Here is a 14,762-nt window from a genome sequence, read left to right as displayed (position 1 = left end):
ACTTCCTTCCAGCATAGATTTCCAACATAAGAGTTCCAGAATGCACAAGCAGTTGGTACTGCTAGAAAGTCCTTTTGAAACAGAGTGCGGATATTTTTATTGCTTTTGGAGACCGTATAGTTATAACAAATTTTCCTATCATAGTTTCTGCAGGCTCAAGAGGAGGTAGCAAATTAGGTATACAAGTATCTTTGAAAAGAATAGTAACTCCAGAAGGGAGGGCATCAAACACTATAGCAAATTGTTGAGAAGTTAGTGGAAATTTATAACGCTGAAGAAATTCTTCATAATTAAATAATACACATTTCTTCTTAAACAGTTGGCCTACCAAAATAACATCTTTTCTAAACCAGTTATCAAAAAAAAAAGATTTTCTGTTATACAAGATGTCCCTATTATTCCAAATATAATAGCTATGCGGCGAAATATTATGCTTGTATACCAGGGACCAAGCAAGAAGTGCTTGTTTATGAAAATTAGATAAGGAAACAGGATTTTTTTCCTATTCTATAGTTACATAAAAGCAAACACTTAAGTCCACCAATTTGTGAGAAAAGATGCTGGGATACACAGTTCCAGATCAAACCTGGGTTTTTTTAAAATACTGTAATACTGTAAATATATTTTAAATCAGCTGGCATTTGGGTCGGGGTCTTCCGCGTTTGCATCGCGGTGCATCCGGGAGTCTTTGTTTTTTTGATTTATTTTTTTTTCTTTCTCCCACCCCTATTGGCTACTGAGGTTCTTGCCTGCCTGTTGCTGGGGTAGCTGTGGCACAGTCGTGGCGTCCCACTCTCACTAACAACTACATTCTTTAACAGGCTTATGCGCACACACATGTACACACACACACATACAGACACATTCACCCACACGCACACAGACACACACAGTCTCACACATAGACACAAACAAACTTAGGTTGTCCCTGGTAGAATTATTCCTGATGCTTTTCTTTCATTTACTTATTTAAATTAATTGTTATTATTCCAGCTCTCGTGGCTGTGCTGTGTTGCTTATTTAGTGTGCTGGACTGTTTCTACAAATACTTGATCCAGTTAATTTTAAAGGTATTGTTTAAGGAATTGAAATCTAGAAAATTAAGGCCACCTTTTTCAATACTATTCGTTGACTTTTTAACATAATGGGTCTTGTTTCTCCACAAGAAGTTACAGAGCATCTTGTCAATGACTTTAATCGTCCTTTGATCTACATGTCAACACATAGCGGAGTAAGTAAGCCTAGAGATACCCTCTGGTTTGGATAACCAAGTTCTACCTCTCAGTAATAAATCCCTCATTAACCAATGGTTCAGCTTTTTCTGAGTTCTCTCTATAATATGATCAAAATTCAGAAGTTCTCTGGTTTTTTGATCCTTGGTTACATAAATGCCCAGGTATGTAACACTGTCTTTAATATGGATATTGCAAATAGAGGGTAAGTCAGACCCCCTCACTGCCATAAGTTCACATTTATTAATATTCAGACAAAGTCCGGAGGCCTTGGAAAACTTTTGACACTTCTTGTCACGACAAAGCATTGAAATGCTCGAAATCACCGGCAGATGGCAATAAAGCGGCGGACGAAAATACAACGATACTCTCGCGTGACTTGCAACGTCACGTCATTCCATGATGGCTGAAGATCCTGGCGGAACATTTTTCAATTTCTCTCTCATTTTCTTTTCTTTCTCTCTACCTCCGCTTGCCATAGAGACATGGCAGGAATCACAGGCTCGTTAAGCGTCCACAGATCATTGGTGTCGACATGCCCAAGAAAGGGAACCGAAAACGGCTGAAATTTCGGGCCGGGGACGTTTGTTCGGAATCAGGTAACGTTAACATTTAAGTTACGTTTACATCAAAGCTAGCCCGTACTCAGGTACTTTCCGGTACAGATGAATGTGCCGCTAAAGGTAACAGAAGGGTTATGTATGGGCTGTGAAAGTTAGTTAAGAAATATGACTTATTAAATGTAAATCTGTTTTTCCCTAGTGACCGTTGCTGATTATGCTGATGCCGACCCAGCCGTCGTGAAGTCAGGGAGGGTGAAAAAGGCTGTTGCAAATGCAGTTGAAAAAGAAGGTAACGTTAGCTTATGATGTACTGTCAGGCCATTTCAGACAGTCAGACTTGGCCTTGTCATGAAAGATGACTCGGGTGCTTAACTTAACACTGTGTGTTTCAGTAAAATTACTCTGCGGCCTGGAAGCATCTCAGGGTGCAGTAGAGGAAGTCGTCTCGTCTGCAGCGAGCGTCAAAGCTGATGCTTTGGACAGCAGCGATGACCTAGGCCCCGAAGAAGATGGAGAATATGAAACTAAAGTGTCCCGCAAGAAGAAAAACAAGAGGAGAAAGGGTATAATTTATACAGCGTAGAGTATGAGGGAGTAGAACATGGAGGACTCGCACAACTCACCAAGGTGTTTACTGTGATGTTTGCATGTTGTCTTCACAGAAAGCAGTGAGAGCAGTGATGGGGGGGAATATCCAGTGGATATTTGGCTAGTGCTCGCCTCCTACATTCGGCCTGAGGATGTGTGCAAATTTGCTCTAATCTGTAAGAATGCCTGGACAGTCACATGCACTGCAGCTTTTTGGACCAGGCTCTACAGAAGGTGAGGTGGTTTTATTGATCAACTGCTGCAGTCAGTGGTGAAAATAAAAACCGAGAAGTAGAGTGCTGTTTCTTTCTATTAGTATTATTGCACAAAAATAAACTTATTGGGTTTCTGTGCCATCCTTGCTTCCACTTTACTCAGTTTTTTAAAATAATGAAATAAATAAAAAAAGTTGTTAGAATGGAAAACATGTAAACTTCATCATTTCTTGTTAAATTGACTACCATATGCATTGTTAGTTTTGTGTATGACAAATGTCTTGAGTGGTCCAATACATTTTGTATAAGTTAACAGGTTTTCTTTCTCTCCCATCTACTGTCTCTCCAACACAGACACTACAGGAATGATGCTGACCTGCCATTTCGTCTCCAGCCCGACTCTATCCACAGAATGCGCTGTTTACGGGCACGTGTGATTCGTTCCCTTTTCCACTTGTATGAGCCATTCGACTTGCGAGTCTCGAAAATTCCTGCCCTGCCAGAATCCACGCCCACAACCTTGCTGAACTCCAAGGTAAATTAAGTGATGTGTCATCAGTCACCTAACTGCCAGTGTATGGATGTGGAGAAAGTTTTGTTTTTATCTTGTTTCTGATCTGTATTGCAAGTGACTGGCTTGTAATTAGGAGGCTAAACAGGAAAGCTCAGGGCTAAACCTGTGTTGATAACCAGCTTTGTGATATCCAGGCTATCCAAGACCAGGTTTAGTTGGGCTAAGAGAGCCAGATTAAGTCGATCTCTCGTCATGATAGAGGCCCCTGGTGGTGTCTGTTGGACTGAAAACTTGGGGACTTGACCCTTGACACGTAATTAGACAAATCTGGGTTATGTATATGAAGTATGTCTAATTTTTGCATTTGTATTTTTAAATAAGAAAGAAACCAGGTAGAAACATATCAATGCAGGTCTGTAAAAACAAGTTTTCACTGTGGAAATGTCGACTTTATATGCTTATGTTTCCTGTTACAGTGTTTACTATTCTGGGTCAGAAAGGTGTCAGGTACTCGGCCAGAGGCGCTGTGGGAGTTCAACTTCAAGTTTAAAAAGCAGGTAAAAAGAGTTGTATAAAAACCAGCTTCACTTCTTTCCTAAACTGATAATCTTTGACATACTTGGTAAAAGCCTGTTGTTGTTGTTGTTGCAGCTGTCATGTATATTTTTGTGTATTTCTGTGATCATCTTCATCCCAGCAGGGACACAGTAAGAATGGTTGTGCCAAGTCCTTGCGCATGCCGAGACAATACGAAGATGTCCACACAAACCCAGACTCTGACTGCTACGTGCTTCAGGTCACCACACTCAACTTCATTTTCACCCCTGTGGTCATGGGCATGACGCTGGCCTTGGTTAGTAACCTTTTTTTGGTTGATATTGGCAACTACTTCATATGGTAGAGAGCACAGACCGTTCTTTTTTTTTTTTTAACTATTTGCATGTGTTACCCACCCTGTAGTTGACCTGTGTTGGTAGTAATAACACATTTTTAACAGTCAGGTGGGATTAAAGGTCCCATATTATACTCATTTTCAGGTTCCTACTTTTATTTTGGGTGTCTACTAGGAAATGTTTACATGCTTTAATGTTCAAAAAAAACATTTTTAAAATATTATTATTTTATCTAAAAAATATTTTCTGGTTTTCCCTCTGATGTCCTCTGACTCAGCTTTCGGCTCCTAACTGACAGATGGCTTTACTTGTTGCTAGTCGTCCTGTTAGCTGACTCTGCATGGACTGGAAGCTTGGTGCTTCAGGGGTGTGTTGGTGTTTATACCTGTAACGTTAGTACAGGAACTTTGGACCGCTGGGAGCACCCAGTGCGGGCAGAGTCAGCTGATAACGGCAGCTACAGTTAGCAGTAGCTATTGGCTAAAGTAAATGCTAACAAGAAGTAAAGCTATCCGTCTATCAGATTCACTCTGTAACTCACAGAGAGTTGAGGCAGAGCGTGGAAACCTTTCCTTCATAACCGTTAAAGCCCTTTTTGTGAGACACACTGAACCACCTCCAGGTCTAGCTCAATGATGGAATGGCCGCTTGGTGTACTCGGTATGTGTTCAGTGGGCGGGCCGTGTACTGCGCTGAAAGACTGGAGAAGGTCCTCCATTATGTCAAGAAGGGAGCCAAAACTCAAATGGCATGCTTGCACACACATTGACTCAAAGACTGAGCTGGAGAAAAAGAGAAAGGATGTTTGTTTTTATTCCTCATAGTTTGGGGGTCTGTAGATGTAAATGTGTGGATTTTGCACAATATGGGACATAAATTGACAATTAGCGTTAAAATGTGAATGATACAATCTCAAACTCTGCTGCTACTCCCTGGGAACACCACAGCTTAGTGATGCTAAAGATTAGGTAGAAAACTAGAAATGGGACAAACCATTTTCATTAGGAGCAGCGACTTTATTCTCAGAAAATCGGCTACATGGTCAGCTGGTGGTGTTGAATCGGCTGTGTCAAGGTAGTGCCGAGATCAGGGACGACCAGAATTGAACCCTGCCCACTGTCAGTGGCTGTAAGAAGGTTTAGCGACTCTGAGCAAAGCTGTGTGCCATATTTTGATCAAACACCAGATTGGGACTCTTCAAGGAGCTCTTATCTGTTAGCTGTCCAGAAATAGCTTTGTATAAGACTTTAGAAATGAAACAAAACTTTGAAATGTTATGGAACAAGGCCAGAGATCAGTGAAGGGTTGACTTGCAAGAACGCAGGAGTTGTTCTAAAATCTTTAGGAAGTCTTTGTTGGGTTAGGGTTGTTTTTCTTTTTTGCCAGTATAGTCTGTGGTTGACACCCAGTGAGCAGGTGGTGTGTTTATATGAGCAACAGTCTGTATGACTTTTGTAGGCCTTTATTGTAGCCACATAGCAACACACAATAAATGAACAAGGTCAGTCTTAAGTGAATCATGTCAGAAAACATCCACAATCTCCTCTACTGGCAACATGTTTGTTGAAGATATGATAAATAAAGTAATTTTAGTTACTTTTATTTATTTATGAACTGGTGCACCATGTGTCTCTAACCCCTCTCCTAATCTGAACTGGTCTGTCTTTGTCTTTCTCATAGTTCACAATCAGTGTTAGCACAGACATGCGCCACCACCGCGTTCGTCTGTTGTTCCAGGACTCGCCGCTCCATCGGGGGAAGAAGAGGGGCGATCATGGTGGGACCCAGGTTGTATTGGATCCCGTACACAGTGTGAGGCTCATGGACTGGTGGCATCCTCAATACCCCTCCTCACCCTACACATAGGAGTCCTGACCTCTCAGTTCCTACTATAGCAAAGCGTCACCTTAAGAACCCTGCTCTTATCTCATCCCACTCAACATACACAAATATGAAATTGCAGAACCCAGGCTTATATTCAAAGACAAAGTTTTTGTACATTCACATTTCGATCGACATTGTTAGATGTTAAATAAAGCTAACATAGTCTGGCCTCCCACCTTCCAGTGTCAAATATTTAAACATAGATCCTCCTGCATTGGCAGTGGACATAAATCATGCACTGTGACAAGTAGGGCTTGGTAATATGGAAAAGGGGGGGGAAGACTCATGCTAACCAGAAAAGCAGCAGTAATTGTTTTGGTATGTTTATATATGAAAAACTACATCATATTGTTTAGTAGTTTCTCACTTTGGTCAGCAAAGAAATGGAACGTCAAACTGTTTCAGATGGCATTCTCAAGAATTTCAGAAGTAGTGTAACTATACAGTTTAGTTTTGCATTGTTTTGCACAAAAGTGCATTATATTTCCCAATATAGAAACTCCTGTGATATGATCAGTGATAGTTGATAGATGATAAATGGTGATATATTGCTCAGCCCTGCAGACGTGGGACAGAGGAACCTGTACATTTGCCAGTTGCATAAAGAGACTCGCAGGTCTGCCATTATTTTTACATAGACAACATTGTTGCATGTTGAACCTACATGTGTGACACATTTCCTAGAAATTTTTTTTTAAAACCTGTGGATTAACAGGTTTGAACAGTTGTACCATCCTCCTGTGGTTTGTTTTTATGCTTACTTGAAAAGTTACTCTTGTGTTGTTTTGAATTTTGACAATGTTGCAGAACAGATTATGATTCTTTTAAAACCATGTTTTTTTTCATGATGTATTTAATTCAAGGCACCCTCATTTAGTATTCATGTGGATATTAATGACACTGCTCTATACTAAAGGGGCCAAAGTGATGATTTACCTCAGACGTCATCTGCTGATTTGGGCAGTGTTTCTTTGCTTTCTTGTGTTTCTTGGCTAAAAACATCTTGATCGTCTCCTTGCTGATTTATGTGAGCCATGTCACCTACTGCCTCCTGTGGAATCTCAGTCTCAACTCTTAATTGGCTCAAAATGTTTGAAGTGGTTTGTCTTATGAGTGTTGAATGTGAGTAGAACCATACCAATCACCTGCTTGATTGTGATGGGGATAGAGCTACCATAGACATAGATAACGTCAATCCATCATACACAGCCAACATAATTTAACCTGGATTGATTTGCACTTATACGTATATTGTGAATGGAAAAATCATTCGTTTAGCCACTTACATTTTACATAAAAAGACACCCCTTGGCAGAAGACAGCTGGATATTTTGGTTAGCAGATTGTTTTAGTGTTTTATCAGATTGAGCGGCACATTGATAAATAATCTTACTTCACTGAAATAAAAAACTAAAACTGCCCATTCAAAATGCCTCCAGTTTTTTTCCTCCCGAAATGTTGATGTACATTAAATTCCTTTTGAATTTGCTTCCTTCTTGTGGTCATACTGAGAACTACCCGTGTTGAACAATCTGTAGTCCCTCCTCCTCATGGCTTAAGTTAGTTTTCAAGTTGTCTTTGCCTCAACAGTCACTGGATAATACAAGGGCCTCCTTCACATCTCTTTGTATGTATGGGTCATGTCTTTCATGCAGTATGAGGAACACCTGTGCAATATAGCTAGTACATAAAATCACAAAACTGGACTCTAAAACACCAGGCCACCACTAAAACAGTGTAAACTAAACTGTTTAACAATGTAAGTGAACTAACAAACTAACTAAAAAAGTAAACTTGTTGCAGGAATCTTTATTGGATTACACTGTATTGCAGAGGGTTGAATAAATAGGTTGGCCAATCCCTACATCCTAACTGACTCATAACAATGAAACTTAATGGGACATAAGTATAGACTTGAAGACACATGTAGAATAAACCGAGAGAAGAAAAAAAGATAAAGTTCTTTCCCTTCGGTTGTGTTGGTCTTGGAAGTATTTCGGCTAAAGTTAGAGGACCTCTTAAAACTCCCTTTGGAGTCAACAGGCGTCACGTCATAGCCCGAAAATACCGCAGCGACTTTCGAGGATACGAGAAAACTACATTTCCCACAACACACTGTGCGCTGTGCCAATGGTGGTGGCACAGGTGACCGCAGACGCTCCGAGTTGTGACAACATCTCGACGGTCAAAACGAAAACACATTTGACTCCGAAGTGGCAGGTTGTACACGCTGTAGCAGTGTTTGGAAATACACTGAAACATAAAACTCTTAAGAGTTTCTCTCCTTTTAAACGCGACCTTTTCTCTTGATAGTGCCTGGCAGGTTTGGTAATATCAGAGCGCACGAGAGAAGTGGGCACGCACTTTTCCTGAACCTGACTACTTCGTTCTGTCTGACCTTCAGATCGGGTAAGTGATATTTCACCACCGCCACTGAAATTTAGCTTCTCTTACCACTCTTATTACCTCTGGAAAGCCCGCGAGTGTAAGTTTTAACTGCGTATCTCGCTTTACATGCGAAGACTTGTGATTTATTGTTCGAAATGAAAAGTAGACAACTTATAATTTGTCCGTAGGAAACATTAAAGGTAACACGGTCTTGCACTTCTCAATTAAATGTAGAAAAATCGTAGCAGAAATAGTTAACTCTTTCTGCATTGTACAGGAGACATGAAGCTGCAGGCTTGCAGCCATACTTTATCCTTGAACTTGACATACAGACCCCAAGCAACTCAAATTACAGTGCTTTATGTTGTTAGGAGTTTGTATCCAGCTCATGATAATGTTATTATGAATCTGAATAGAGTAATTGTAGAAAGACTGAGACATTCATGAGCACATACTAAACTCTAAAGAACAAAGTAGACATCCAAACCATTTTCACACACTTATATTTGCTCTTTTCAAGTGTATTTTCTCAGATGTTGAATGGATTGTACTTTGATTGTTTTACAAAAATAAGTGGCAATTAGTAGCCTACACAGTAGTATGAAATAAAATTGCACTGAACTTCTGCTGTAGGCCTTTCTGAGGACACTGGTACCACTTTGGGAGCCACTGTATACCAAAAATGCACCACTTTCCCACTTTTACTGTCACCAGTGAGTCTCTGTTGAGAGCAGCCCCTCTTGCCATTTATAAGCAGTAGCCAGGCCGGTATCAGTAACAACACCTCAGCCCCGGGGTATGCTGCTATGTATAAGCTGTGACTGTAAACTATACAGACTGTAATACTGTGCTGCCAATTCAAGTGCTTTGCCTGAAAGTCCTGCATGGTGCAAGCACAAAAATAATGAAGGCACCGTTGACTATTTATGCCCCCTTTGTCCCATCTGCAGTGCGGGCTTTAATTGCATACCCTGTGTTTATTATTTGTGTGTGTTTGTGTTCATTGGAGGGTACAATTTGTTATGCCTGATTTTATTCAGTAATGCAATGTCAGTGTTTTATTCATTAACACATACCTGGATTTAGCTGTGCCTTTTATAACGAACTACATGTTTTTATCTTTTTTCCACTATAGAATATAGTCACTATTGGAGCAAAGGTTGTTGCATAAAAGTGTGATCTTTGATTAGTAATCCTCCTAGAAATTATTATATTAGGAGTAGTCCTGATCACTTTTGCCATACCAAATTATTAACCATGATCAGTGTAGATTTGAAGATTTACAGCTTTTTGAGAGTGAAGATGAGACTGAAGTTTTGTGGACTGACGAGACTGTCATCCTAACTCCTACCCCCTGCCACAGCTAGTCTGTCCAAAGTCTGTAGGCCCACCTGCATATGTGTGCCACCATACATCACACCAACCAAGTATTTAACATTAAATCCCTACCCCTGACCTCTCCGCCTTGCCTCTGTGATCATCCATACCATTCTCCAGAGAACAAAGTAAGCTTCAAAGGTCAGAGCAAAAAGGTGTCAATAGGTCTGATGGCTTGTAACTAATGAGTATATTTCAAGCTTCTGCTTACAATCTTGACTTGTCTAATTTCGTTCTTAGTGCATGTATAAGAAATTTCCCTTTAGACATTGCCATTAGCGCTAATGCAGCGGTGACCATGTTGTGTTATGAAACAGTTTGACAGCTCATAAAGTGAGTGACCAGAAATAGAAAATCTAGTGCTCAGCTATCCTAATAAACTAAGTATATGATTATTTATGACCAATTGTAGACGATGGATTTCATGGAACTGTAGCCACGGGAAACCACAGGAAAACCATAAATAGAGAGATTTAAACAATCACTAATTAATATTCTTTTAAATGACTGGAGGTAGGTAGAAATGTGTTTTTAAGGCACTTCCATTAAGATGAGATTTGCAAGGAAGTTGCACAGGATCATTGAGGTCAGTCAACCACACTGGCAATTTGTATTTTCTTGGCGACACGTGTATTTTCAGAAATGTGATACTGAAGGGAGAACTTCCACCACACAGAAGGTGGGCATTCACACGCATGGACGGAGGTTCAGTTGCAGCTGATGTGTGTTCAGGGCATGCTACGGGAGCATTTTCCATCCATCCATCGCCAACCACTTATCCTGTGTACAGGGTTGCGGGCATTTTTACACATTTAAACACTGATGCAGGATTGTAAACCACTCTCCCGCTGTATCTTTTGGCGTGTCTCTGTCTCTCTTTTTCATAGTCTTCTTCTGCCTCCTCATTTGTATGAGTCTGTTAATTAATGAATTTCCGTTGTGGAACCAGAGAAAAAAGATTTACAATCTACTGTGCAGCAACACTGGCATGCAGTTTAGCTCTAGCTGTCACGCTGATGCAGTGCTGCCACATATCAATAAAACAATTAAATTGAATTATTGTCTTGTAATTTTATCATGTGCCTCTTAGCCTGTTTATATAATGTTCCGACAGATGTCTCTGAACTGAATTCCTGTCAAAGCGATCTACTGCCTGCCACATACACACAGTATCAGAGAATATTAAGACAAAATTTGGATGCAATAGCCAGTTGTGTAAGAGGAAAATACTGTATATGCACGGTGTCTGTGTAACTGTTTATCCCTTTACACTCCCTCTCTCTCATAGCCAACACGACGTTGTGTACAGTGCAGAAGCACGGTTGAGAATGGGACAGAGTCAGTGGGGTTATGGAGTGCACACAGTACGAAGGGTCAGGGGTTAGTTAACATACTGAGCTATGAGGTTACTGTCAGCAAGGTCAGAGGTGACTGGCCAGTATGTAGAGCAGCGGTGACGCCTCTCTCCTATAGCACAGCAGTAGCAACCCGCTCAGATGGCCAGCAAAGGAAAACACGCCTTTAAAGCACTAAAACCTCACAGGAGAGGTGACCCTTTTCACTAACTTGACTAACCAGACTACTGGGTGGCAATGGAGCATTTCTATTTCCATGGCATTTGTTTTTAAGTGTATATCTGTGTTTTAATGTGTGACACATGATCTGATCACCTTGTCACAAAAGTGCACAAATTAGCACGAGCATGTGCTGTGTGTGGAAAATTAAGTGTGTGGGTGGGTCATATTTTCAGCCTCATTGGATTCAGGTCCGCTTGTAATCGTTATGGATGGGGTTAATTGTCTTCAGGTAAACAGAGGCAGCAGCACAAACACACACATGCGCACGCTAACCAGGCTCAATGGACGTACTCTAGTGTGAGAGCATCAGGTGTGTGTACACACAGCTTCATCCGTTTGCCATATGGACAGATGTCCCATGACTTGGACAGTTTTCTTTCAGCTTCAAGACTAGACCAGGAAAAGGTGTTTTTATGGTGTACTTCTGGACTTCCCTTTAAAAATAAAGCAAAACAAAAAGAAAAAACATGTATTACAGTATAAGTTTGTCACTAAAAGTTGGACTTTTTAAACCACATGAATGACAGCTTGGCATGTGCTATGTGACAACATGACCCATGATCTATCAGAGGTGAGTGTGGGTGGGACGTTTTAAGGACATGTGCTGAATGTGTGACTCCACTTCCTCATCTTATCTCCATTCCACTGTTTCATATCCTCTTTTGACTGACAGACAGTAGTGATGGTCTTATACGCAGTCTCTCTCTACTCTCTGTAAGAATGGCATCTCAGCTGCGTCTGTGAGCACACACTGCAGCTGCCCTGTTCTGTACATTTGGACTGTTTGCTTGTTAGTATGAACTGCAGGGGTCGACTGTAGTTTGCAGCACACTGCGACTTTAGCTCTCTGAGGCCCACAACAGATTTCAAAATGTTCAACACAGCACTTAAGCTTTTAAGATGGATGTTCTACCTGCTTAGATTCAACCAATGCACACAATGTGTCTATTTTAACGCAGCAGTGCTGTTGAAAATCTGTTGAAACTTTTTTCTTTTTCTTAACTACTATGAACTCTGCTGCCTGTGTTCTTAATGTATGGCCCTCTAGGGTCCTTAGACAGGTTTTCACCATGTCATTTGTAGTGTTCTTTCTGTTGCCAGTATTTGTAGACTAATGGTAATACAAACAGGCTGCAACATCTTTGATCAGTTTCAGTCTGGTTCCTAGGCTTACATAGAACAAATGCAGCTCTAATGCAGATTTTAAACACTGACTCATGGCATGGCTGTATTAATATTCTTATGATGGATATCACATCTCATTCAGAGGGTTATGTCCTTTCACTTAAGACACTTAGCTTCTCAGTTCAGAATTATTTCAGAATATTGTTACACATACTTTTTAAATTAAGTGGCATGACTGATTTGGTTACTTGCATCATCTTGAACTTGATTATATCAAGAGTGAAATCATCTTAACTGAGATTATCACTTATTTTAACCTGTGGGATATCACTGCTCAGCTGAAGAAGTGAATGGATGCTCCCTCTTCAATTGATAGCAGGCACTCCTCATGTCTTTAAGGTTATCTAATCTGCTGGGATTAGTGACGCTGAAAACCACTGCAATTTTGGTTGCAGCACTGCCTGAGTTTATTGACATTTTTTATTGGATAATCTCCTGCTCTTTGTTAGTGTTGGTTACAGTCTGTGGCAGAATCATCTGCAGTGGAAATTCAGTGATGTACTGTATAAGGTTGTGTATGTGTGTCTGTGTATAGAGACACATCATTCCTTTGTCGGTACCCCATATTTGGACAAGAAATGGATGCTGATCTGGCGCACACTCACATGCACATGCACACATGCTCAGTGAGAGAGAGGAAGTTCTCATGTAAACTTATCTTATTGATTATCATCCTCTTGACCCCTCCTTGTACTATTTTTAATCTGTACTCTCTTACTGTACCTCTTCTTTGCTCACTCTCCGTGTGTGTGTGTGTGTGTGTGTGTGTGTGTGTGTGTACACCTTATCTCACAACTCCTCTCTCAAATGCCTTCCATTCCATCTCACTGTACATGGTGAGTCTCACCCATGCAAAAAGAAATGCTGTGCGGCAGGTTGGCTGGATATTGCACTACTCCCTCTGTATAAGACACAAACGCACTCGAAGATCCCCACTTTTGTTTACTCAATGTGAGTAACTGTTTATTTGTATTCCCTCCACATATGAAAAGGGAGCTCTAACAAAAAACCTCAAGTGGCTTATTGCTACATCAGAAACCTGACTGTTTGTCTGTTTGTAAAGCAACTACATTAATAATTATACATAATAATAATAATAATACAAATATCTACTATTATCTATTTAATATTCCTTCATGTGGTTATTGTCATCAGGTTTGGCAGGTGTTTTGTGTCATTAAACCACAAAAGCAGCGTAATACTAATGAGCACATCTTGAGGTCACCTCAGGTCATGTGATATAACACTTTTAGTATGAGGAAGTGCTTTATTTATTTATTTTTTGGAAAAATAAACCATAGACAAGTGGATATTGAAAACAGCAGCAGGTTTTAACCTCTGCTGGACCCACCACCATTGGGCGGAAAATGATTGTTTAAACCTTTTTATAGAACTTTATTTGAACAGATACCAAATATTTAACGCTGATATAGAAGTAATGGGTATAAAATGATTAACAATATGTCCATAATATTTCTATTTGGTGTAAGGAAAATGACATCTTTGTTGTGATTATTTCACTTAGCGTCAGCAGCATCTTACAGCGCAGATAAAGAGTATATACAGTATGTGATACAGATATACTGGATATCACACAGACAAAATGTTAGGGACACTTTAGGTGCAAATCCAGGTTTAAAAAGTTAAATTGTCGACCCATTGTCTGCGACCCTGGTCATAACTTGTCTGATATATTGACAGCACTGTTTGTCCTACTTAACAGAGAGATAGCCTTAGGTCAGCATAGCTGGGTCAAACTTCACTCAGACACAGTTGTTCAACACTTTCAATAGAGCTACAATGGTGGTCTTGTGTGTTGTATTTGCTTGCAACCTCTTTGCAGCCATGGTGACAAAGAGAGTAAACAACGGGAAACTTGCCTGGCGGACGAGTAGAAGAGGGTCTTGGCTGATGTGTTTGCGTGTGTGGACGTAAGTGTATGTTTGGGTCCTACCTCCTCCATAGGCCATTGTCAAAAGAGTACAAGGCTGTCTTGGTCAATGATTTCCCCTCCTACACATGCACGTTGTGATTGGCCAGACTTGACAGGAACGTAGCTTTCCCAACCAATAAGCTGAGGGCCTGGAGGGGTCCTGCCCATGGACCAAAATAACCCAGTAAATACACTGCGGGCACTATGAGAACTGGAGCTGGCCCACTGGTGAATGCTTTGTGTACAAACAAGGGGTGGTTGTGAGCCGGGTACTGCTGAACCACGCTGGCCAGTGTTCTCCTCTGTTGTGATAGGCACAACTAGCTGAGTGGCACTTTGATACCAGTGTTTGTGTTTCTGCATTCAGGGGTATAGGATGGCGAACCTAGTATGGGGGGGGGGGGGGGGGGGGT

General features: G+C 40.7%; 2 protein-coding genes across 9 annotated transcripts in view; both read left to right on the top strand.

The window, feature by feature from the left end:
• The first annotated feature begins 1,612 nt into the window (after nucleotides 1–1,612).
• Nucleotides 1,613–7,319, top strand: tmem183a (transmembrane protein 183A). Of its 2 annotated transcripts, none has more exons than XM_046075729.1 (8): nucleotides 1,613–1,831; nucleotides 1,995–2,084; nucleotides 2,188–2,358; nucleotides 2,458–2,617; nucleotides 2,953–3,133; nucleotides 3,589–3,669; nucleotides 3,813–3,965; nucleotides 5,686–7,319. In XM_046075729.1, exons 1-8 carry the CDS (start codon nucleotides 1,768–1,770, stop codon nucleotides 5,869–5,871), a joined length of 1,086 nt encoding a protein of 361 aa, XP_045931685.1. In that variant the 5' UTR covers nucleotides 1,613–1,767; the 3' UTR covers nucleotides 5,872–7,319. The 2 variants fall into 2 exon arrangements, with proteins under 2 accessions (XP_045931685.1, XP_045931684.1); XM_046075728.1 differs by having other exon boundaries at nucleotides 1,615–1,831; nucleotides 3,810–3,965.
• A 649-nt stretch (nucleotides 7,320–7,968) lies between these two features.
• The window catches only part of tfeb (transcription factor EB), a 30,538-nt gene continuing 23,744 nt past the window's right edge, over nucleotides 7,969–14,762 (top strand). For 5 of the 7 annotated variants that reach the window (XM_046076234.1, XM_046076241.1, XM_046076239.1 and 2 more), the window contains exons 1-2: nucleotides 7,969–8,109; nucleotides 8,203–8,298. The gene's annotated coding sequence lies outside the window, so the exon portion shown is untranslated. The other 2 variants (XM_046076235.1, XM_046076232.1) reach the window with 1 other exon arrangement.

Source organism: Micropterus dolomieu, linkage group LG18 (genome assembly GCF_021292245.1).
Source record: "Micropterus dolomieu isolate WLL.071019.BEF.003 ecotype Adirondacks linkage group LG18, ASM2129224v1, whole genome shotgun sequence".
NCBI classification, from domain to species: domain Eukaryota; kingdom Metazoa; phylum Chordata; class Actinopteri; order Centrarchiformes; family Centrarchidae; genus Micropterus; species Micropterus dolomieu.
The sequence above is the reverse complement of the archived record's forward strand: the minus strand, read 5'-3'. Positions and strand labels throughout refer to the sequence as shown.